The 26254-nt window shown below is 37.5% G+C and overlaps 1 protein-coding gene across 2 annotated transcripts; it reads left to right on the top strand.

The window, feature by feature from the left end:
* The first annotated feature begins 1175 nt into the window (after nucleotides 1-1175).
* vldlr (very low density lipoprotein receptor) lies at nucleotides 1176-25096 on the top strand. 2 transcript variants are annotated; one of them, XM_067398298.1, is made up of 19 exons: nucleotides 1176-1489; nucleotides 7541-7660; nucleotides 11902-12024; nucleotides 13052-13174; nucleotides 13943-14314; nucleotides 14584-14706; nucleotides 15215-15337; nucleotides 17393-17512; nucleotides 17647-17772; nucleotides 18744-18915; nucleotides 19079-19297; nucleotides 19448-19566; nucleotides 20370-20509; nucleotides 21244-21385; nucleotides 21567-21716; nucleotides 22248-22289; nucleotides 22587-22667; nucleotides 23778-23947; nucleotides 24262-25096. In XM_067398298.1, the coding sequence occupies exons 1-19, from the start codon at nucleotides 1423-1425 to the stop codon at nucleotides 24295-24297; spliced, it is 2568 nt and encodes an 855-aa protein (XP_067254399.1). In that variant the 5' UTR covers nucleotides 1176-1422; the 3' UTR covers nucleotides 24298-25096. The 2 variants fall into 2 exon arrangements, with proteins under 2 accessions (XP_067254399.1, XP_067254400.1); XM_067398299.1 differs by lacking the exon at nucleotides 22248-22289.
* Nucleotides 25097-26254: the final 1158 nt, after the last annotated feature.

Raw genomic sequence — 26254 nt, 5'->3', positions numbered from 1 at the left:
TGTAATAAGAATGTACAACATGAATCCATTTTCCAAACCGTGTTTTTGTCTTACCCTGAATAATTATGGTACCCTTATAATATAAGTGTTTATATTCAGACTATTTCAGATCGGACTGGTAGGACCCGCCAAAGAGTAACTGCGTGACTCGCCATAGACATACACAGAGAAAAGTAGCTCCGGCTACAATGTTCTTCCGCAAACGCATGCAGTTCTGTTTATTAACCGCTAGAGGGCCAAAAATCGCGGACTGCAGCTTTAATCGTTTTCGTGGATCTGTGTGAATGAGGATAATTTTGACAACATTGTCATCTGTTTGGGAAAAAACGCAAAGGAAAATTTTTTTCATTTTTAGTACATTGTTGTCTTGTACACAAACAAAATCCAAGGTGATTCACAAATGGAGGACGATTTGCACATTCCAACGCTATCTTAAGGTAATCCATACATATTTTACGACGTGGCTAATTCGTATGACCTCACTCATACAAATTTGTGCGTTTCTTGCTAAATAATACGTATTTTACCAGTTGCCGAATTCGTATAAATTCGTACGAAAGACCTACCCCTAACCCCGCCCCTAAACTACCTGTCACTGGGGTTTAGACAAATTGTATGAATTTATACGAGTGAGGTCGTACGAATGAGGTCAAATTAGCCACCTCGTAAAATTCAGTAACAAATTCGTAGATTTTAAACGTTCAAAACTTTATTGAGACCAATCTGCCTCTATATTTATTGGCATTGCTAAACATCCATGCAAACTGTGATTAAAAGGTTCTTTACAGAAAAAAAAAGTTCTTCAGATTATTAAAAAGTTCTACACAAAATGATAGCTTTAATAGGTTCACTGTGAAACCCCACTTTTAGAACCTTAATTTTTAAATGAGCAGTTGCTATAGTTTTTGTAGTCTATTGTGCTTAGTTATTTTTTAATCAGATTAAAAAACTTTAATTACCCATAATTTGCTGACCTTCAGTTTGGTATGGTACCAAAACATTGGCCTATCCCTCAATTTAAACTGACAGCAACTTACACAGAATGAAAAAGAAGTTTTATTTATTTATTTATGTCTTATAGGCAAAGAGAGACTGCAACTTGTAAGGCAGGTTAGTGGAAGATATGGTAAAGAAAGGGTTAACAATGTGTAAATGACATGTTGAAGGAGAAAAAAACACGCCTGTGTTCGGCAGTGGCGCGGTTATTCACTGCAGGTTCACGCTATCATTAAATTAGGACATGGATTGCGGTTCCGTGACCGCTTCGTTTGTGTGGAGAGACTGACCGGGGAACTGCCTAAATGAGATAAAAGCTCGTGGATCACGCCGCTTTCTGTTTGTTCCACGAAGACATATCGGCTGTGCTACAATATCAGGGACGAGGCCACAGACAGACAGCACAGCGTTCAGCTCTAGCGCGAAATGGTCACGTCTATTCTGGGGCTTCTCATCCTGCCAGTATGTCTTCAGCTGTGTGGATTTTCGCGCGGTGAGTGTTTAGAAAGATGATGGTAACAATGGTTGCCATGGGAAGATCATATAGAACAATGCCGCGTTCTCACAGCGTTTGTGGTTACAGTGTTGCAATCTAATTCTCAGAAGGGATTTAAATGCCTTGTAAAACTGGGCTGTTTGGTATCATTCGTACTTTATCTGCTGGGAAAAAAAAATGTGTTCGTGTGAATCTTTCAGTGGAAAATCGTTTGATTGGATGGCCATTGATCGCTCATTTAAAATGCGTCTAAATGTATGGGCCCTTGCAAATAGTATATAGCAATCCACCCTATATACACATTATTGGTGTTATCATTTCTGAACGCGTTAACTGACTGATATAATTTCCCCTTTTAAATATAGCCTAATCATGTGCGTTTTGAAAGCGTAGCTGAACATATCTGCGCCAACGCCTTCTTGGTTTAATCGTTTATTTATGTATATGGGCCTGTTGTATTAAAACCTATAGTCTTTCCATTATTCGTTTAGAATGCTAGTTTAATATCTCAATCCGTACGCACGCCGCTTCGCTCGGTAAAGAAACGAGGCGTGTTTGGTTGCGGTAATTAAACAGGTGACTCCGGTTGAAGCGCGTGTGAAACGCGTATGCCAGCATGTATTGTAGCAGCGGTCCGCTTGGCTTGTTTATTTGCTTTGGGTTATTGCACTTTAAAGAGTTATGTTATAGGCAGCTTGCTTATGATTTATATATGTAAACTACACAATCCAAGCAATGCGTTATTGGGACGCGTTCTTGCGTTCAAAAACGGCTAGACTGAGCGCAATATAAGGGGGCGTTTTCATAATACGCGTATATGCGTTCTGTCTGAGATTTTTTTTCTTTCTTTAGTAATATCCTATGTAAACATTAGGCAGAGAATCGCAAAGAATCGAGCGATTCTGATCCCTCCAAACGATTCCAAAGACCATTTCTGATTACAACAGTACTCATATTGTGTATCTCAATATTGTCTTTGATTTCATAAAGCATTAATTTACATACATTAATTTTGAGACTAGTATCTTACCGTTCTATAAAAGCCTAGTTAAATGAGTAACCACTTTGATTGATTCATAAGTGTTTATCATTGACTAAAAAGAACCGATTCCTAAGATTTATTCATTCAGGAATCGGACCGGACCAAACCAACGCTCTTTCATGGCAATTCATGATGGTTTTACATTTTGGGTAATTCGAATGAATTTGTATAGTAGCCTATCATTTTTTACAATTTTGTACAATATGCTTACCCCCCACAGATGTTGGGTCGGGTTAGGGGTGAAGCTTCTTGATTAAAAAAAACATGTTTTCGTACAAATAAAATCATTCAAATTCTTGTGAAATCGCTGCTCCACAAAATAGCTTAATAGACTAAAAAGAACCATCTCATATGATTACTTTGTTTTGGGAATTGGCCTAAACTAATGACACTGCTATTAACTAAAATTAATCATCTTATGATTTATTACTTTGGGAATCTCAGATTATGCATGTTACATGTCAGGGGACTCATTTTGGTGAGATGTTTTTGTAATTTTCATCACAGCTTAAACTGCAAGTACAAGGTTGGGGTGACTGTGGCACAGTGGGTATTTTAACTGAAAGGTTGTTGGTTTAAACCCCAGCAGTTTATCTGTGACCTTTCTCCATTGTGCCCTTGAGCAAAGTCCTTAGCCTCAAGTTACTCCAATGGGACCTGACCTTGTGATGAGTGGTACTGTAGATCATTTTGCATGAGAGCATTTGCTAAATGACAGTTTAGAAGTACTAATTGGTATCATTCTGCTGATGAGGAAAGATAGATGGCTTTCATCTCAAGGAAGTACTACTTGATATTTCCCTCATAAGGCAATATGTAATGCTGATATGTGGAAGGTTTGGTTTTGAGACTTCTGTTCATTCTGTCATTTATTACTCACCCTCATGTCGTTCCACACCCGTAAGACCTTTGTTGATCTTCGGAACACAAATTAAGATATTTTTGATAAAATCCGGTGGCTCAGGAAGGCCTGCATCACCAGCTATAACACTCCCTTTTTCAATGATCAGAAAGCTACTAAAAACATTTTTAAAACCGTTCATGTGACAATAGTTGTTCAACCTTAATATTATAAAGCGACGAGAATATTTTTGTGTGCCAAAAATAACAAAATAGCGTTATAAAATAACAAAATTTTATTCCACATTATCTAGTGAAGGGCAATTTCAAAACACTGTTTCATGAAGCTTCGAATCTTTACAAATCATTTTGTTTTGAATCAGTGGTTCAGAGCGCGTATCAAACTGCTAAAGTTACATGAACTATTGAAGTTTCAAAACGCTTATGACGTAACCAAGCCTCGTTTACTGAAATCATGTGATTTTGGCACTCTGAACCACTGATTCAAAACAAATGATTCGTAAAGTTTTCGAAGCTTCGTGAAGCAGCGTTTTGAAATCGCCCATCACTAGATATTGTGGAATAAAGTCACTATTTTGTTATTTTTGGAGCACAAAAAGTATTCTCATCACTTTATAATATTAAGGTTGAACCACGGTAGCCACATGAACTGTTTTAAATATGTTTTTAGTAGCTTTCTGGGCATTGAAAAAGGGAGTGTTATTGCTGGCGATGCAGGCCTTCCTGAGCCATCGGATTTGATCAAAAATATCTTAATTTGTGTTCCGAAGATTAACAAAGGTCTTACGGGTGTGGAACGACATGAAAGTGAGTAATTAATGGCAGAAATTTCATTTTTGGGTGAACTAACCCGTTAAGGTCAGGCTGGTCCAAATGGTCCAGCAGTGCTTTAGATTAAGGCTCCTACTGCATTCTTAGCATCTGTCAGCGATGAAGCAAATTTATTCTGATGAATCAGAGCTTTGGGAGTCTTGTGGTAAATGTTTTACTTGCACATATATGAAAGAATAAAGCTTCTGGGCCTTTCGCAAGCTCAGACTCTGCTAGCAGGCTAAAATGTTACAAGCGGTCTTCATCTTAAAAGTGAATCTCGGAGCTGACATTTTCTTTAAGGAATGTTTGCAGAGTGTTAGTGCAGCATTTTGTAAACAACAAAATTATCTTTAATTGCCAAATGGTTTGCAATGCACTCTTTAGTTGACTTAGTAGCTTTGTATTATTTGGTAGATGCTTTGGTATTTGGGATGAATGCTATATACATTCAAATATAGTTTTAGAATAGAATGGAGCTATAGAATAGAGCTATGAGACTTTAAATATGCCTGTGCTTTTAGTCTAGAAAATGTACTCAAGTGTTATTATTGCTATTAATAAATAATATTGAAAAAGTTTATTGTAGTATATACTATATACTGCATCAGTATTCCATCAGTAGAGCCATTCTTTGAAATCACACATGCAGTTATGCAGCTGTGAGAAGATTCTCAAATGCGGTCATGGTCAAGAACAGCTGTCCTGCAGTTTCACAACCTGATAACGGTAATCTGAAACTGTAAAACACACTTATTAAAGCCAGTAGCTAGTTTAGAGACCTCTACCATGCCGTTTTTAAGTAGGTTGGTAGATTGATACAGATTTAATTAGCATTGACAGTGTTCCTAACTGATCTTGGATTGAATGGCAGGCAAGTCACATTGACATTGGGTAATGTCACATGTCACACATTGGTGCCCATGAAGTGACCGCATTGTTTCAAAGGACTGGCTGCACTCTCTCATTCAGAAGACATGCAGGCCATTTTATTAAGAGATTTATGTTATCTGTGGTGTTTTTTTGCCAGTAAAGAAGGTGTGAATTTGAAATGACCAAGTTCCAGATATAATATACACTGTAACTGAAGAACATTAGTCTTGCCAAAAGCGGTTTCTTTCCAGTTTGCAGTTAACACATGTAAGTTCTAAACAATACCCTTTTTGATGGGCTTTTAGCATCAAAAAGGGTATTGTTTTTAGCTTTTTTAGTAGAAGCCAGATCTTCTACAAAGAGCATTATAACTTTGCTGCAGGTGCTTGGATCTCTGATCAAACCATGTACTTTATAGTCAGATTATTGTATAAACATAAGTGGTTGGGTCAGGTTAGCAGAGACCTTTCAAAATGTTTTGGTTGTCAAGGGTTATGTTGATCTTTTGTTCACAGATTAATTTCTGAGAACTTTCGCACCACTAAGCAGCACTAAACCTAATTTTCAAACAGGTTTCATGAACACTCCCCCTATCAGCTAAATTGGCCAGATGAAAAAGAAATGGTTGATTAAATGGTTGATGGTTGATGAAATGGTGCTAGTTAACATGGCCCTGTTGGTAGATGTTGGTTTTCCAACAAAACCATTCCAGTGAAACTTTTTATGGGTATTCCGTGCCAGATTAGAAATGATAGAAATGCTTTATGGTGTATGTATTGTATGTCTTTAAAACATAGCATGTTTTTATCTCACACGATGTGCTTAAAATGACAAAGCTGACAGCTCTAACTGGTACAGGAAAAGCTAGCACAAAACAATGCTTTGTTTTTGACCAGGCCTTGAGAATTGGTATCGGCTCTTGTAACTGCATCTAAGATGCAGACACAGAATGTGTGCTATAAACAAAATTGGTATGTAAATACCATATAAAATGTATGAAAATGGCTGAAAGGCTTGTGTGATTCACCAAAACCTACATTCAGAACTTACAATTCAGAGTTTTTCTTCTTCCTCTTTTTAAGGATAATGACATTTACTCCTACTTTATGGGTAAAAGGTCAATGGAAAATGCAATATTGCAATATTATAATGATTCATCCATGCCGAACATGATTTTAAATGTATGTGCCCTCATGTTCTTGAATTGAAATAACTTTCCCTCCCTCTCTATTCTCTGATTACGTTTACTAGCGCGAGGGTGGGGTACCTTTCACTCGCATGAGATCAACCAATAGCAAACCACAACCATCCAATCGATTCTCCATGGAAAAAATCAAGCTTCACCCTACATATGTTCTTATTCAAGAAGCCGTTTCCCTCAGATATACATAACAATAAGGAAGAAAAGAGTCACAACTTTTATTTCACTCCAGATTTAAAGGGTTCACACAAAAATGAAATGTCATTAATTACTCGCCCTCATGTCGTTCCACACCTGTAAGACCTTCATTCATCTTCAGAAACAAATTAATCTTGATGAAATCAGAGTTTTTTTTTTTTTTTTTTTTTTTATCCCACATAGAAAGCAACATAATAACTAAATTCAAGGTCCAGAAAAGTATTAAAGATATTGTTAAAATGTCAACCACCGTAGTAACGATCAACCTTAAATTTATGAAGCAATGCGAATACTTTTTGTACATCAGAACACCGACTCGGTATTGGCCGACGCTGTTCATGATGCATGCGTGTGATGCTGACGCAGGAGCCGGCCAATAATGAGCCGGTCTCATGACGTTGAACGCAGAAGCGCTGAACGTAAACAGCATAGGAGAATGACACGGAAGAGAAGATATTGTTGAATAATATTCAACAATATTTTTTTGTTTTTGCACACAAAAAGTATTCTTGTCGCTTCATAACATTAAGGTTCAACCTTGAATGTGGTAATTGCGTTGCTTTATATGGGGGATTAAAAAAAACATTTTTTATATAAAATATGAAATATTTTAATTTGTGTTCTGAAGATGAACAAAGGTCCTACGGGTGTGGAATGACATCATGGTGAGTAATTATTGACAGAATTTTCATTTTTGGGTTAACTAACCCTTTAATGGAAACTTGACTAGTGTAATATTCTTGTGGCTCCAGTTAGTCACATGGTATTTACAGCTCAGGTCATTGCTTGAAACAATTTGGCTGTAGAACTGGGCGCCCTTGGGCCTTGTGCAAAGATGGCAGATTTCTCCGCACATAAATCTGGGATGGGAGAAAATTGATTATCCCATAAAATATATTTTCATCAATATTGCACACCTCTATGCTCTGTTTTTTTTTTTCTTCTTTTTTTTATGTACAGAACTTGATAATGGGGGAGATTTAGCCGATTTTGTACATCAAGTTGTTACAAGACTGACTGTAATGAGCTGAAGCCATTGACGCTGCCTCCTCCTTCCTAACAGGTTCCCGAACAGAATGTGAGCAGTCTCAGTTCCAGTGTGGGAATGGCCGGTGTATTCCGTCTGTATGGCAGTGCGACGGTGACATGGACTGCTCGGACGGGAGTGACGAGACGTCCTGCGGTGAGTCTGTTTGCACTGGTGTGTATGAGAGCTCAAGACAAGTCATCTGAGAATTACATCAGCTCGACGGCACAACATCCGTCATTGTTCTGACGCGTGGGCGTGTTTGTCTTGATGTGCGCCACGCCTACAAGCTAGTGTAATGCCAGCATGTGATTTTCCCTGATCCACAGTTAAACTAGTCTTGATCTTGAGAGCTGATGTAACTCTTGGGTAATCTGTCGTCATGGGTGCATAAACTGATTGGCATGCAGTTGGGCAACGCACAAAATGTAAAATATTGATGAACTACAGTTTGGCTTTCATCCATACGATTGCATACTAAGTGGTTTTTATGCGTCAAGATTGTCCTACCAGGGTGATCTAACTCTCATCTGCTAACTGGGTCATTGATGCAAGAGAAATTACAGACAAGAGCCGGCACAGATATGAGCTTGAGTCTTTTTTTGGATCCATGTGTTCTCATTTAGGCCTTTTCACCTTTTACTCAGGGGCGTTTCCTCTGAGATGGCTGTACCTCCTTAAAAAATACAGAATGGAATAATTACAGAATAAAAACACATTATGAGATATGAAATTGTGGGTTTAAAAAAAAAAAAAAAAAAAAAAAAAAAAATCCAACAGCGACACCAGCAGATTAAGTTTTAGAGGGCAGCAGCACCTCTTTTGCTTCCCTTGAGGTCATCTTGACAGAGACTATATCCCTGTGTTCACCCCCTTCCCCATTGAATATCCTGTTTCACATTACAAAAGTAAATGGGAATTGCAAAAAATAAAAATTATATAGGTATAGATGATTGATTACTATTGTAGTTTAAACATTATATTTTATAATGGATATAATATTTGAAATATATTTTAGATATTTTATCATGCATCATATTAATATTATTTGCGCTACTGCTAAAAAGTTTGGAATAGTTTTTTTTTTTTTTTTTATGTCTCTTCTGCTCACCAAGGCTGCATTTATTTGATCAGAAATACAGTAAAAATCATAGTGAAAATAATTTTAATTTAAAATAACTATTTTAAAATGTAATCTATTCCTGAATGCATCATTATTACACTGTCGCATTATCCTTAAGAAATCATTCTAATATGGTGCTATAGAGGATGTTTTGTTTTATACATTTTTGCAATATTACTTGAAACTGTCTTTATTAACTGATAAAAGACTCTTTATTAGGTGTACTGAAAGGAATAATATTAATATACATCATCTGTGCACGAGGTAGGGCCTTAAAAACATCAGCCAATCATTTACGTGATCATTGCGTAAACGATTGGCCTTCTGGCTTGTCAATCACTGCCGTGACGGTCCTTGTGAGAGACGAGTGCGGCTGCACGCTCCAGTAACTTTCCACACTCTACAGGCGCCGCATGCAATGTTTTTGTCAGGAGACAGGAGTAATAACTGCAGATTATGAGTTACCTGCGGTGAGTCTGACATAATGAATCCACTAACATGACACAGCGAATGCCGGTGGTAAACACTCGTGTTCCAATACTCGTGCATGAGTTTTGGGAGGCGTTCTGTGAAGGAGGGGGGTTGTTCTTACGCATGCGCTCATTTCAAAAACTCAAGGTGCGTCCCAATTCGCGTACTTGTGCACTATTCTATGACGTTTTTAAGTATAAATAGTGCGAGTAGTGCGTTCACACTGAAAGTTCCAAAAAGAAAAAGTACACTTTGAATACCCTGATGATGCACTAAATTAACGGAAAAAAACGAAGTGTGGAATGTTGGACACTTTGTGCACTCAACTGTCGCAGCTTTAATTACGTAGCAGAGGAGAAGGGAGGATCGGACTCCGTTGTTAAATGACAAAATAACCTCATACAATTCACGCACTACATGGATGAGTGCATAGTGCGCAAGTACATAGTGTATAAGTGCATAGTGTATAGTGTCATTTGGGACGCAACTTCAGTAACAGTCTTTGGATTCTCAGTCGACGAAAAAATCCCCTCTATCACCTTTAAGCACAACTGTTTTCAACATTGATGATCAGCCATGATGCTAACATGGCGTAAAATCTTTTTTAAACAAAAACACAACATTGATGATCATAGTAAATTTTTCTTGAGCATAAAATCAGCATATTAGAATGATTTCTGAAGGATCATGTGACCACTGAAGACTCTGGGAATAAAGTAACCTTATATTAAAAAATAAAAGGCAGTTTATTCAAATCATAATAATATTTCACAATTTGACAATTTTTCACGATCACAATTTTTGATCCCAAAAAAATGTAGCCTTGGAGTTATTTCTAAAACATAAAACATAAAAAAAACAAAAAAAAAACATAATTATTCAAAACTTTTTATTCCAAACCATTTGTGTATATGACAGATACGATTTTAGGTTAATATTAGGTGGTTTCTTGTTGATGCTATGCAGGTAAAGGTTTTACCACAAGCTTTACTCCTGGGAAAACGTGTACATCACATGCAACTGGAACATAATTTTTCACTGACTAGAGTTTAAAAAAAAAAGAAATAAGGCAAAATCAAAGAGGGGGAGGGGGCCTTGGCCTCCATTTGAGAAATCGCCTAACGCCGCATTTACTGTATCCCAGCAGTGGCAGTAAACACTCGGCCCTGTGTTGAGAATGTGGGTCCTGTCAGTTTGTACTACTCCGTCTCCTATTGCCATTCTGTCCGCAGGAGGCCTCCTGCTCTGAGTAGCACTTGTGCTCTGAGTAGACATGAAGAGACTGTGAATGTGTCTGAGATGGGAGGGAGCTGCTCTTTACTTCATATTCTTGGATTCAAAGAGCCCCCATCTTAAAGTGTCACTCTAGGATTGAAGGGTTTTCTTTTAAATCAATATCCAGTACTGAATTAAGCAAAAATGTGCAGGCTTATGAAGTGCTGATGTTTGTAGCCCTCAAACATTTTAAAATGTTAATGGATGACATGAGAACTCAGCAGAGATGTACAGTAGAGGTTATTGTTTCTCCATGTAGTAGATATAAGCAGAATTATGCCGTGGTCACAGTAGACTTTGAGCATGCAAAATTTCTACTGAAACTGCAACTGTCGTGTTATGATGTCACAATCTCTGCCGTCTTTTTTAAAACATAAATTCATAAAAAAAATTAGGGCTGTCAAATGATTAATCAATGCCTAATATATGTGGGTGTACTGTGTGCAATTATTATGTATATATAAATACAAACACATCCATGTATATATTTGAGAAATATTTATTTAAATCTTTTATTTAAGTATATGTATTTATTTATATTTTTATATAATTTATATTATATATAAATACATTTTTTGTACATAAATAACATATTTCTCTTAAATATATACATGAATTTGTGTGTATTTATATATACATATTATTTACACACATTACTCACACATATATTATGCAAACTCAAACTTTTATTTTGTATGTGATTAATCGTGATTAATCGTTTGACAGCCCTAAAAAAAAAAAAAAAAATCATAAATGCACCCAATCAGGACCTTGGCCCACCCTGGCCCCACACCGCATAACAACCAATCACAAAATTGTTGAGATCCAGTCCAGATCCAGTTTTTATTATTTGTTTTTTGGCTGTCGCGATAATAAATGTGTCCCACCAGGAATATCACTTGGCCCACGTTTCATTTCATCTGGATAAGGGCCTGGTCTCTAGCCGAAAAATGATGTAATTTGACAAGAGAAAGTGGTGTTAAACTTTATACGGTTAACACATCAACAAAAATGGCAATTTTTAAACCTCACTCCAAACACATATGAGTTGCATTCTTTTGTGGAAAAAATAAGATTTGTAAGGGTCAACCCCCCCACCCCCCAATTACAAAATTTTGACCTTATATACTTACATATACTGACACATACACATATACACTAGTGTTCAAAAGTTTGGAGGTCATTTTGAAACATCTATCCGATCTGTGCCACATGGGAGGAAAAAAATCGGAATTGGGTCATTTGAACAATGTAATGTACATGCGACCTAAATAATTCCTAAAATGGTTCCACATTGCATTATTTGCTTCTTACGTGATCACACTATGTGCCAAAGTCTAAAATTTGCAATTCCTAAACAGCTTTTCTAGACCTTTGCTTGGATACCTTGGGTCGTTGACAAGCATTTCAAGCTCTCTTGAATTGACATTCTTGTCAGTGGCTTGTTTTTTTATGCCTCCCTTTGAGCCTGTGCTAATTCTACTACAAAGTAGGTTTTATAACTGTTGCGTTTTCTTGACCGTTTCAGTGAGGAAGACTTGTGCCGAGGTGGACTTCGTCTGTCGCAGTGGACAGTGTGTTCCCAAGAGATGGCAGTGCGATGGTGAACCAGACTGCGAGGATGGCTCAGACGAAAGCATCGAAATGTGCCGTAAGTCAGATTTCACCTTTAACGCATCAGATTTATTCACCTACTTCACAGTGGCTTTGCGTTCGCTGCATGAACCCTGTCTGAGTGGGTCATAAATCCCTAGTTACCTTGAAAGCAAGATCATACAGTTTCCTGTTTATTTTTAACTTGAGCGCGAGAGTCTTCTCAACTGTGAATTATATTTAGATACACCCCTGCGTGTTAGTTTAACATTTTACATGACATCCATTACAAAAGCACATGGAAATCTTCTCTTTTTTTGCATCTTTTTGCATATCCTTGTTCTGTTGAATAGAACGGGAAGTAGTTCATTGGTTTGAGCACTTATTACGGCTTAAAAAGTGATCTGCTGCTTTAATAACACACAGTGGCTGTACGTTCTATACAGTCCAGTGCTGAAGTATAGTGTACGTGCAGTTATGCTTGGCAGCTCTCTATATCAAGTCTTGTTTGACCAGCTGTTGGAAAGTTAGTCAGCAGAAAATGGAAAGGGATCAACAATGTGTGTGTGTTCGTGAACATTTGCACATGGGTGACTATAAACTCACAAGTGAACTTTTAAAGATCCAAGATTTCACACATATCAAAGGTTTCATGGATTACGCAACAGACCTATAGCACCATTCCTCCTTTGATTATTAAGTTTCCTGTCGTGTTCATGAGCCGCCAACCTCTCTTAACCATTGCAGTCCTTGGAGGGTTGCCAAAGAGATAAATGTTTAAACCTAATTGTTCACATCAGTCTAAAGGTTATTTCTATGTGAAGGTTTACACCCATGTTATGTGTTGTAAAACAATATTTGTTTATGCTAAGCCTGTCAAGAACTTAGTGTGGATTATTTTGCACAGTTTAACCAATTACGTGAAGGCACTTTCTTTGGAACGCAGATAGTAAATGTTACAGTTCGGAAGGCTAAATTCCAGCATTACTGGCCTAAGCATGGGTCACCAAATTGTCTGTAGAGTTGTAAAATCTGTCATGTAAGGTGAATTAAGTCATACGGTCCTGACTGGCTTTTCTTCTCAGACACGAGAACCTGTCGAGTGAACGAGTTCAGTTGTGGCGTCGGCTCCACGCAGTGCATTCCGGTTTTCTGGAAGTGTGATGGTGAGAAAGACTGCGACAACGGAGAGGACGAGATTAATTGTGGTGAGTCACTAGACACAACCGCCTTTCAATCAATTTCAGTTCCAGTTTTGCTTGCCTCTTCTGCTGCTGCTTTGCATGTAAAGCCAATAATTGGAAGTGAGTCATCGAGAGCCAAAGTGAAACTCATTACAAAGTATATTGTAATCTCAATTGTTTGTTTTAAGCCCTGTTTGAATAAGGCTAGGATAGGTACATTTGTGTTTTACGGACCAATTTGTAATCCAGTCCCAAACAAATATGTCTGTGCTTTTGTCCTGAATAACAGTCTATAGAGTTGTGAATAATAGACTCTTGTGTCTCCTTCAAAGTTTCTTAAACTATGCTCAGATTTGCAATCAGGGATTTTACTATAGTTACTATTTTCATAATTCTTCCAAGACCAAATATATGAACAATGTCAAATATATGGAGACTTGAGATGCAAAAGCCTCTAAGTGCCATCTGAAATTTTCTTATAAAAATGAGCATTTTTCATCAAGCTTGTATGTTTATGTTCAGTTATTTCACTTTAATGGCAATGGAAATTACCTATTTATTGCCATTAAAGTGAAATTACTGAACCTAAACATACGAGCTTGATAAAAATGCTCATTTTAGAAGAAAATTACACTTAGAGGCTTTTGCATCTGAAGTCTTCAAATATTAACTTGCTTGCCTACTTAAAGCTATATTTTCTAGAAATGTTCAGGGATCTCCATGAAATTTGATCTCCATTTGTTGAGCCCTTTTGACAGCTGCATCACACGTTTTCCTTTGTTGTTTTATTAGGTAACATTACGTGCGCCCCTCTGGAGTTCACCTGTGCCAGTGGTCGCTGCGTGTCTCGTAATTTCGTCTGTAATGGTGAGGATGACTGTGGGGATGGCAGCGACGAACAGGACTGTGCTCCGTCCTCTTGCGGCCCCAGTGAAGTTCCCTGTGGGAACAATACGTGCATTCCTAGAAGCTGGCTATGCGATGACGATGTGGACTGCCAGGACCAATCGGATGAGTCGCCAGAGCGTTGCGGCCGCAACCCAACTCCGCCAGCTAAGTGTTCACCTAGTGAGATGCAGTGCGGCTCTGGGGAATGCATACACAGGAAGTGGCGCTGTGACGGGGACCCAGACTGCAAGGATGGCAGCGACGAGAAAAACTGCTGTAAGATCTTTGTTGGGGTTGTTTTGTTTTTTGTTTTGTTTAGTTCCTTTTTATGTTGTTGTGTTGGTTTTGTTTTTGTTTTTTTGCATGTTTTATTTGTTTTGTTTTTGTTTTTTGTTGTTTTGTTTGTTTGTTTTGTTGTGTTTTTTTTAATGGCTGGAATATATTGTGTGTTCCTGTCGTGGAAACATGACCTTTTGTTTACTGCATATTCTAGCTTCTGGTTTTTGGTTAACTAACAGGTCTCTGTTTATCCATGTAATTTCCAGCTGCCCGTACCTGCAGGCCTGACCAGTTCAAGTGTGATGACGGCAGCTGTATCCATGGCAGCCGACAGTGCAACGGGTTTCGAGATTGTGCAGACGGCACAGATGAAGTCAACTGCAAAAACTGTGAGTCTGTTCCCTCATTCACTCAGAATGCTCTTCCTGGAAAAGTAACACACATCCTTAAAATCCAAGAAGAAACAACAGCCTAGTAATATGCAAGATTATGACTGAATATGAAAGTAGACCATTTTATATAATGGCAGAAGTGTTTTATAATTTATCCACCAGCATAAAACTTTGAACAAACACTGGACCAAACATTGAATTAGTATTAGCCATATTACCAAATGGCAGATTAATCTCAGTAAAAGTATGTCAACAACCAACAAAAAAAAAGGTTTTATTTTATTTTAATTAAGCCTATTTTGCTATCTTATTTATGCATGAATATAATTGTTATTATTGCATTTTTTTTAAAACAGAATTGCTATCCTATAATTGGGTCATAACCCACCAATTGACAACTGCTGCTCTACAGTATAATTTTACGTTTTGACTGGTTCACATCAGATGTTTTTGTTTGATTTATTTGAATGACTGAAACTGATGTTCTCGTTGTCTGTTTGCTCAGTAACTCAGTGTAACGGTCCTGACCAGTTCAAGTGTCGGAGTGGAGAGTGCATAGAGATGAGTAAAGTGTGTAATAAAGTCCGTGACTGTCCTGACTGGAGTGATGAACCCATCAAAGAGTGCAGTAAGTGTTTTGCTGTTCTTCTCATTACCAAAGACCATTGAGCTTTCTGACATTAGTTTTTTCTGTATAAATCTGAAAATGTGAGTGAAGGTCTATCACCAGTGCATGCAAAGCTTGGAATAAAATATCTTGTGTGTGTCAGAGAAAAAAGAAATCTTGGTTATTCTTAGAAGTGTGTAATTTCTGTGCTTGACACCTAACTGAATTATATAATAACTGTTTTTAGAGTTTCAGTATTATTTGATGTATAATTTTCAACTTCTCCATCTTTGGAATTAACAATAAATTATAGTCTAACATTTGATTTATGCATGAATAAAAAAAGCTTAGATTTTATTCTGCCTTGCTGAATTGCATCATCGGTTCTGTTAAGTTACACTGGTTTTACAATGTAGAGTTTGCTATAAATTATTAAATGGTTACAAAGCCAATCACAATTAACTATGCAAATAAACATAATTAAGAACACAAATCATTCAGTTTGTGACTATTAAACATTCTTGTAATGCATGTCAGTGGGAGATTTTTCGAACTTTGATCTTAGAAAAGTTTACTTGAAACAGTTTCGGTTGTGTGTAGTGTGCTGATTTGGTTAAATGCAGACTGAAGCATCATGGGTGCTTCAGGAGGGGGAGAACCTGCCGTATAATTAGTTCACACAGCAACAGTAGTCTGTTAGACAGCATTGTTGAGTCTAAAGGTTTGCATGAGGAAATTGTTTCAAGCTGTTTGTTTTGACCTAAATGCTTAAGAGGTTCCAGATGTTAGGGGTGTGAACGTGACCGTGGGGACTGATAAGAGGGATGCTATTCTGTTGCAGGATCAGTTCTTAAAAATAGTGACTAAACAGTTGTTGCTAAAAGACTTTGAAATGGATCGCTATGTGAATCTAGTCAAAATAATTCAGATATCTGTGCTTAAAGGAACACATTTTTTTTTTTAAAAAATAGGCTCATTTTCCAGCTCGCCTAGAGTTAAACAGTTGAGTTTTACCTTTTTTGAATCCAATATCATTACCTCTGCTGCACCCATGGTACGGCAGCAAAGGTCCTTGATTATTACGGCAGAATGAGAGTATAGTTCCTAGCCATATCGGCCTAGAAAATCGCAACTTTTCATTTTCTGTCGGTCTTAGTAAACGATGTAACTACAGAAGAGTCAAGTTTTAAAATCTAAACTCTTTGGTCATTTTTGAGCGAGATGCTAACTGTCTAATCAGATTCAATGAACTATGCTAAGCTATGCTAAAAGTGGTACCGTCAGACCTGGAGATCGGCCGAATGGATTTGAAAACTCAAATAAAACTCAACTGTTTAATTTTAGGGGAGTTGGAAAATGAGCCTATTTTCAAAAAAAGTGGAGTGTTCCTTTTAAAGGGATAGTTTACCTAAAAATGAAAATGGTTTTAATTTACTCATAAAATGGAAGTCAGTGGTCACCAAAAATGTTTGGCTACCAACATTCTTCAAAATATCTTTTTTTTTTTTTTTTTTTGGGAACTAAGATTTAAAAGTGAAATAAGATTTTATTTTAATATATTTTCGACTTTGGATGTGTACTCTGTGTGAAAAAAGTCTTTGAGGAAATGAGCAGAACTTCAGCTAAACTCTTAAGTTGGCAACCCTGCATTCATAACAATGTTTTAGTTTCTGTTAACCTTTTTATTTTTTTATTCATAGCTGTTATAGGATACCATGCACAAATACAAAGTAAAATGTCCTTGATCCACAAACCGTTTTTGCCATATAATACAAGCATAGCTTATGTTGTGATCCACAACTAGTTGACACAGGCTCAAAACGTCAGTCATCCAAGCTATAAAACACTGAGTGTTGTGGCTCATTTGTCTAGCATGGAGTCAATATTGAGTAGCACGCTCCATGTATTCAAACCTGATTCAAGGACATAGTTTCACCCTGGGGGATGTTCATCATGTGGAACCCCTCTGGATTATTGATCCCTGTGAATCTCAGCATGTCATATCCGTGCATCTCCTTTGAATGTTCTGCATTGATATTCCAAGTGTGTAACGCAGCCATCCACCTTTTGTTTTAGATATGAACGAATGCCTGCTCAATAACGGAGGCTGCTCGCACATTTGCCGCGACCTGACGATTGGCTACGAGTGTGACTGCACGCCAGGACTCCAGCTTATTGATCGCAAGACCTGTGGTGGTATGAATAGCCACATGTGCTGTACAAATGTAGTCAAAAAATGAATTTAGTATTGATTTATCATGGGTCCTAAAAATTGATCTTTGTGACTATGCTCCTCAACAGGAACTGAGACTATGATTGTTTCTCCACAGATGTCAATGAGTGCCTCAACCCTGGTATATGTAGTCAAATATGTATAAATCTTAAAGGAGGCTACAAATGTGAGTGTCACAATGGTTATCAGATGGACCCCACTTCTGGAGTGTGCAAGGCTGTAGGTAAGAGCTGGTCAAGTTCTGTACTTCACTTAGGGTTCAACTCAGTTTTTTTTTTTTTTTCTTTTTAGCTTGACTGAATTGATTCAACAAATGGTGATTTGTTTTAAACATTGGATTTCACATTCAAACAAGTAAGGAATAATTGATGACAGACCACTGAGTTATTGAAAATTTAATGCACACCAATGGTGGCAGAGGAATTTTTCAGTGATTCAAACATGCAGAATCATGTAATAGTGGTACATGTGTTTTCAGGTTTTCATCTTAAACACTCCAATTATAAAAACTGAAATAGATCGTTTTGAAACAGCCCACACAATTACAAATGCAAGTTTTGTTTCCAAATGACAAAGAGTAAAGATATGGTCTCAATTTAATAACATTTTAAATTTAAAATCCAGCCATCTAATTCACAATGAAAGCATACAAACTGCAGTATTTAACATGTATAACAACTGCAAAGCTTCCAATATGTAAACAATATGATTTACACACATAATCTGCATATCTGCATTACTCCTGCATAATCTGCATTTTTTTTAAAACACTCATGTGACTACTTGCACCTCGCAACGATTGACTCCTGTCTGCCGTTTTTTCACATTGCATAAAGATGAGCATTTCTGAATTTTTCGACATCTCTGATGCTCTCAAAAGATCCACTGTCAATCCCACAAGCCACGTTGCTGGGTTAGCATAGAAATTAATTAATTAATTAATTAAATTAATTAATTAATTAATAGCACTTCATTTGCAAGCAGCACTGCATCTTTACATCAGAGCCCCTGGACACAGCAGTGTGGAACGGTTTAAACATGCTTTCTCCAGTCTTTCATTTTTATGTGCCATTTAAGACTTTTTGGCCTTAAATTTAGAAAAGGTGAATTTTAAAATATTTTAATACTTTTTTACTGAACTGCAGACACTAACTTTTAACTCCTGCATTTATAGTACTCATTTTGCATTTGCAGGTAAAGAGCCATGTCTTATTTTCACCAATCGAAGAGATATCCGTAAACTAGGCCTGGAGCGCCGTGAGTATACTCAGATTGTGGAGCAGCTGCGGAACACGGTAGCTCTAGATGCCGACTTCATTCAGCAGACGATATTCTGGGCTGACCTGGGGCAGAAGGCGATTTTTAGGTAACTGCTGGCTCTCTGTCACCTCTGCCTCAATTTAAACTAGAGCACAGTTGTATAGGAATAAGTATTTGTGCATAAATGTTTTTGCTCTCCGAACTATATGAATGGTTTACAAACCCATATTTGCTTGGTGATTTGGTGCTTTTTTTCCCTCCCTCTGCAGCACAGTATTGGATAAGCAGGAAGCAAGTCATATGAAAGTGATCGACAATGTTCAGATGCCAGTTGGGATTGCTGTGGACTGGATTTACAAAAACATCTACTGGTCAGACCTGGGCAGTAAGAGTATAGCTGTGGCCAACTTCAATGGGACCAAGAGGAAGGTGCTCTTTAACAGCGGCCTGAAAGAACCAGCCTCTATTGCTGTGGATCCTCTTTCAGGGTAAATTGATTGGAATAGGTATTATCAAAACACTGTTCTCTAAGTTTCCAAATTTGACAGATTTGCTCAGGTAAAGCCTTTTTAAAAGTGACCATCTGTTTTGAGCTAGTATAAATTTCAGATAATTGCATATTTGTCCTTCAATTACAGATTCCTGTATTGGTCAGACTGGGGAGAGCCAGCTAAGATTGAGAAGTCTGGTATGAACGGGATTGACAGACAAGTCCTAGTTGAGACAGACATTCAGTGGCCCAATGGAATCACTCTTGGTGTGTGATTTCACCTATTTATTTATTTTTTTGAACCATTAAGTCAGGGTTAGCCAAACCTACTCCTGGAAGGCTACCTTTCTGAAGACTTGAGTCAGTGCTGACCTTGCTCCAACACACCTACCGTTTATTTTCTAGTAATCTTGAACACCATGATTAGCTCTGCTGGATGCTAGCTCTCCAGGAGCAAGGTTGGCTACCCCTGCAATCAGGGTATTCTGCTTAATACCCTGGGTAAACTAGTGGTGTTTGCCCATTTGTTTGTGTTTGGGACAGGGATGTCAAACTCAGCTCCTGAAAGCCCCAGAGTCCTGCAGAGTTTAATTTGAAAATTGCTAGAGAACTACAGGCTGGGGTTTTGGAGCAGAGTTGGAACTAAACTCTGCAGGACTGTGGCCCTCCAGGAGTGAAGTTGGACATCTGTGGGTTAGGGGTTTGTGGAAGCATTTGGACTTCAGTTTGGACCATTTCTGATGGGTCAGTGGTGCCAAATGAGAAGACCATAGTCCTGCACAGTTTAGCTTCAACCCCAATTAAACACAATTGATCCAGCTAATAAACTCCTTTAAGATTACTTAAACTACAGGCACCTCTGGTCAAATTAATTTCCTGGAGGGCCACAGTCCTGCAGACTTTAGACTTTAGACACTGGTTCAGGTGTTTAATTAGGGTTGGTGCAAAACTCTGAAGGACTCCACTCCAGTTGAATGGGTGGTGGGCTCTTTTGACTTGGGAACTGTGTGACCAACTAGCAACCAGACAGAATCATAAATTATCCCCTGACCATGCCTCTTGTCTTGTAGATTTGATTAAGGGAAGACTCTACTGGGTGGATTCCAAGCTGCACATGCTCTGTAGTGTAGACTTGAACGGAGACAACCGCCGGAAGGTGCTGCAGTCACCAGACTACCTGGCCCACCCTTTTGCCCTTACTGTTTTTGAGGTACACCAACTAGATCTATTAAAACTGACATCTAATGCCTGGTTCATTCTGAATTCTTGTTGTGTCATGGACAAGACTGTCAGACTACACGTTGCTTTCCGACCAATCATCGCTTGCCGTCTTTAACAACGTGTGTGATGTCATCGAGAAGGCAGAAATAGAGACTGACTTCAGAAGAGTGTAAACAAAGGTTGTACTAGCCTAATGCTAATTCCAGTACTTACTGGTTTGCTGAAGCACCTCCGCTATCGTTTGCCAGCATGTATCTTTTTTTCACTTTGTTGTGGTACTCACTCGAGGAAACATCATATAGGCAGGATTATTATTGCCACAAACCTTTCCTCCATTGCATAATTCTAGCAGCAACAATACAATCGTCTTTCATTTCGCCATGTTTGAAAGTTGCGCACGGAAGAGCTTCTGTGCTCATATTGGTCAACATTACAGATATGATGGAACCTGTTGTGGATGACTGAAAAAGATAAAACATGCTAGTCTTTCTCTCGCGACGTCGTGAAGCGTCATGGATACATTGTCAGTTGTCACTATGACACTATACGAGATAAAAATTATTGATTACGTCAAATGGATCATGCCAAAATTGGGCTGATATTGTGTAGTGTGAACCCGGCTTAAAATGGATCAAGTATTAAATTGTGCTATAGCAGTAAGTGAGCATTTGTTGATTTGATTTTTTTTTTCTTTCTCTCATCTCATGGTTTCCCCCATTTCAGGATCGAGTGTTCTGGACAGACGGTGAAAATGAGGCCATCTACGGCGCAAACAAGTTCACAGGATCTGATGTTACTGTGCTGGCCAGCAACCTCAACGAACCCCAGGACATCATTGTGTACCATGAGCTAATACAGCTGTCTGGTGTGTCCTGAATTTATCTAAAACGGCAACAAACGGTTGTTTGTTTTGTTTTTGATCGTCTTTTAATGCTTTGCTGATTCCGTGACTCACAAACGCCTCCCTTGTTAGGAAGGAACAGAAGCTTTGAAGTCTTTGAGCTCTGATTTAATATTGAAGAGGTTTTGTTGTCTTCTCAAAACAGGTACCAACTGGTGTAACGAGAAGATGGAGAACGGAGGCTGTTCCTTCATGTGTCTGCCAGCTCCACAAATTAACAAACATTCCCCTAAATTTACCTGTGTGTGTCCGCAAGGCCAAACACTTGCCTCGGATGGCCTGCGCTGCATACCAGGCATGTAACTTTCACTTCGTAATATAAGTGAATGTATTGCTGATCAAGCATTCATTTGCATTCGATTACATGTGCACCATCCATATTTGTCATTCATCATCCTTCTTTGGTGGTCATCTTGGGCCTGTTCTTACTGCAGCAGTAAAAACAATCACAGGTTACCATGAAGTTAAAAAAAAAAAGACTGATTGATGTGATGACTAATCTAATAAAATCACTACTTTGAGATTTTAGGAACTTCAATTAAAACTAATCTCTCCTAAGGTAAACACTGATTGATATGGGATATATAAATATTTGTAAAATTTCTGGAATTTCTACTGGTTGTAACTAAGGTCTGCTAATTTTTATTTCCTGCTTAAACTTTAGATTAATAAATGGCAAACTGTAAGTCTATAGATGTTCTACATTTTGCCAATAGTATACTGACTGTGGTTAGATTTTGGTGAATAAAATGGTTGAGCATGTTATAAGTTATATGGAAAATGAGCCTCAAGTGATTATACTTATAAATATAATTTTGTTTTAAAGCATCTGCGATATCGAAGGTTGCCTCTGAACCAGTTCATGCTGGTAAGGCTAGTTGCCTCCCATCTTCTTGAATCTTAATCTGAAAATTAAACCATAACTGTAGTCTTAAACACTGCATTTAGAATAGATCCTATCCATTCAAATAACAGGAGTGGAAATAGTGGCTGTCAAGGTCCGTACCCCCCACCCTATTCATCCTTTTGCTGCTACTTGTTTACTCACACCCTCATATCCAAACTTCATTTTTGCCCTTTCTCATATTATTTTGCTTTGCTGACTCTTGATATCTGTTTCAATCTGTTTCGTAGTCTTTACATTTGACTTTTTCTACTTTTTTAGAAGGAAACATAAGCACCTCCATACATGAAGTAAATTCATCGGCCAAAGGATCCGCTGCTGCCTGGGCTATTCTACCTGTGTGTAAGTACATTGTTTCAGCTCCTGTAATTATATGCTGTATGCAATTGTAATATTTGATTTTCTACATCTGTGTTTGTTGGTGAAATCAAATGACAACAATTTTGAACCTTTTTGAGACTTTTCAATTCACATTTATTTGTATTGCGCTTTTCACGATACATATCGTTTCAAAGCAGCTTTACAGAGAATGCATGTCAACATTACAATTTAGAGTAATCTGGTATCGGAGGTGACTGTCCAGTGTATGTGGTTTCAGAAATGTACATATAATCATGCAGTTAGCTAACAAAGTAATAATTTAGGCTATTTAATTTACAATCACTGTTAGCAGTTTAATTGAAGGTAGAAGCAATGAGCTCCTGGAAATAATGGATTACATTATTAAGAATAATTAGGATATATAGAAATTTGGGAATGTGCATGTTGAAACAGATGTTGCGTAATCTGAAGTCCTCGTAGGTGCCGTCTCTTTAAAGGTGTTTGTCATCTGAGGTCTTCTTAAGAGCCTGGATCCAAACCGAAGCTGATGTACTCTCTAGTCCCGGGGTAAAACAGAAAAGCAAATGGAGAATAATTGGTGTAGTTGTTGTTCATAACATTAAGCAAAGATAGTCATGTGCAAGTGATCTGATATTAGATGCATTATGTGAATGCTTGGCTAAAAAGATGCGTCTTTAATCTATAAACTGGGTAAGCAAGTCTGACTTTTATTCCATGTATGTTAGCTTTGAAGTCATCTGTATGTTAATGTATTCCTAAAAATTGTCTAATCTTTAGCAGATTAACCCATTTGAAATGTGTACTTCCTCTTCTAGGGAAAATTGGCCAATAACAGGTGTAGTGCAACATTTTTGGTCCATCAAATGCTCTGTAGATTGAAAGCGTTATTCCTAATAATACCACCTTTAACCAGCTAGCAAGTAGCAAATCATGTTTCATGATGAGACTTCAGTATTGAAACAGAAAGTTTGGGCTTGTCACACGGGAAAGAACTGCATTTGTCATGATAGTTTTGGAGCTTTAACATATTTCTTCTCTAAATATCACATATTTGCTAAATCATTTTCACTGTTCTTTCGAGTTATTAAATTCATTGTTCTTTGCCTACAGTGTTATTGGCCATGGCTGCCGCGGGTGGTTATTTAATGTGGCGCAACTGGCAGATCAAAAATAAGAAGAGCATGAACTTCGATAATCCAGTATATCTGAAGACCACAGAGGAAGACCTCAATATTGATATCAGTAGACACAGTGCTTCTGTAGGCCACACGTATCCTCCTGTGAGTAATGCATAATCATTATCTGCGGTATGAGATGAATGAAATTATAGATTGGTCATCTACCTCATTGTTACAAATATTAGAAATATGGATTTAATAAAATGCTTTTGAGATAGCAAAGAGGATATGCCATAATGCCAAAATGGAAAAATGGCGATTACTTCTGGGATTATTTGTTTGTGGAATATGGATCTTATGTGTTTATTTTAATGCCAAAAATCTGTTTAATTTTTTCTAAAAGCTTCATGTTTTCCTAACAAGCTGTAATGTATCTGGACCTTCAGTTCACTAATTTTCTTGTCTTTTTCCTGCAGCTTTCAGTGGTAAACACAGAAGATGACTTGTCATAACCCGAACCCCCACAACCCCAATTTATTTACTAGCCACTTGGCACCAATGGCAACTGCTGCCGTTTCAACGGTTTCACAACCAGCTGCCTTCTGAAGTGCATTTCCAAGTTTTTTCACCCAATAAGAGGATGTCAATTGTGGTACAAGAAAGTATTTGCATCCTGTTCACGCCAAGTCTGTTCAAAGCATCAAGGAATTCCGAGGGTTTGGGTTTTTACCTTCACTTACACCACAATGGTCCCAAAATGATTCAACAGCCTTACTTTCCTTCTTGCAAGGATGACGGCATAGCTGGAGAACAAGAATGCAGATTAGATGGCCGGCAGTGTGTGGATGCCTGAAATATTTAAATGGAAAATGCATATTTTAGATGGCCATGTCTTTAAGATGTAAGTTTCTTTCTTTCTTTCTGTTTTCCTAATGAACATTATTTCTCAGAGACACATTATTATGAAGCTTTGTGTGTCTTTCTGGGTTAAAAAAGCTCTATAGGGGAAAGTGCTGTTACAACATTTGTAAAACATTGTATATATCACTCTCTGGAAAACATAATCAGGATTCTTCAAGCACTTTGATCAAATGTTCCTCTGTAAATAAGATTGTATACATTTGACTGAGACAATTTTGTTATGGTTGGGCAATGTACCGGGGTAGAGGAAAATGTATTTAAAAAAAAAAAAAAATAAGTTTGTTAAAACTATTTTGTATGTTTGTGTGCTGTTCCTGTGAACTTTTATAGCAGTGTACAGGGGAACAAAATGCTCTGTATTGTGAAAAGGAAACATTTGCAAACGTAAAATAAAATTAAACTTTAAAGTAAATTCATTTATTGGTCAATTTAACCTTGGGATTGAATATTTAATTGCATAGATTTTTAAAAAAAAAATTTAATAGGCTCCTTTGAGCCTAAGATTAGGGGAGACTGGGCAGGATCTGAGCCAGACTCAAATTCTGGTTCCTTGCACATAATGCTATGTTGAAATCAGTATGATAGCATTTATATGCTCTCATCACGTAATTACCATCAGTGTGATGATTACTAGTGAACTCAAGACTTTCTTTAAGCCCTGACTCTTTGAGGTGTCAATTAAAGAATCATGATGCAAACTGATATTTATAACTTCATATTCGCAGTGGCAGCACAAGCGTAATGAAATGTGTAGATATAACCTCAATTACAACTGGGTTCATGTTACAATTTTGCTGTCTAAGAGACATTTCACGTTTGTAAGATTTCTCCTTTTAAAGGATTAGTTCACTTTCAAATTAAAATTACCCCAAGCTTTACTCGCCCTCAAGCCATCCTAGGTGTATATGACTTTCTTCTTTCTGATGAACACAATTGGAGAAATATTAATAAATATCCTGACACAAACAATGCGTTTGTGTAAAATATATAATATAATATAATAAATATAATATAATATATAATAAAATAAAATATATATACAAATTTAACAAGTTATGAAGTAAAATATCGAGCTTCCACCAGACCGTATTCCACTTACGAAGAAAGTGTAAACTAGTGTTGTGTCAGTTACACTTTTTCCATAAGTTGAATAAGGAAGGTATATGATGTAGCGTAAGCTTTTTGAACTGCTAGAGTTTTACACTTTCTTCGTAAGTAGAATACGGAAGGCGGTCTGGCAGAAGCTAGATATTTTATTTTCTGATAAATCTTAACCTCCAAAGAAGTTTCCAAAAGTGTCTGGGCTGCTGGAACCAAAATGTTGACTGCGATGTGTATTGTAGAGTCTGACACAAAAGTTGATGTCGTACTTGAGCTTTACCCAAGATCTCATTGGGATCATTATATGCAGTGTGACAAACAACATTTGTAAAAATTATACAGTTTGTGCTTGGCTTAATGTGCATATTTGCTTTTTATTTTGTCATACTAGCACTAAAATAGCTTCTTGTTTTTGGCGGGAAGTGCGGGAGAAGATAAATTGTTAAA

This window comes from Chanodichthys erythropterus, chromosome 10, assembly GCF_024489055.1.
Source record: "Chanodichthys erythropterus isolate Z2021 chromosome 10, ASM2448905v1, whole genome shotgun sequence".
Lineage (NCBI taxonomy): Eukaryota > Metazoa > Chordata > Actinopteri > Cypriniformes > Xenocyprididae > Chanodichthys > Chanodichthys erythropterus.
Note: the sequence above shows the minus strand (reverse complement) of the source record. Positions and strands in the feature narration are given on the sequence as shown.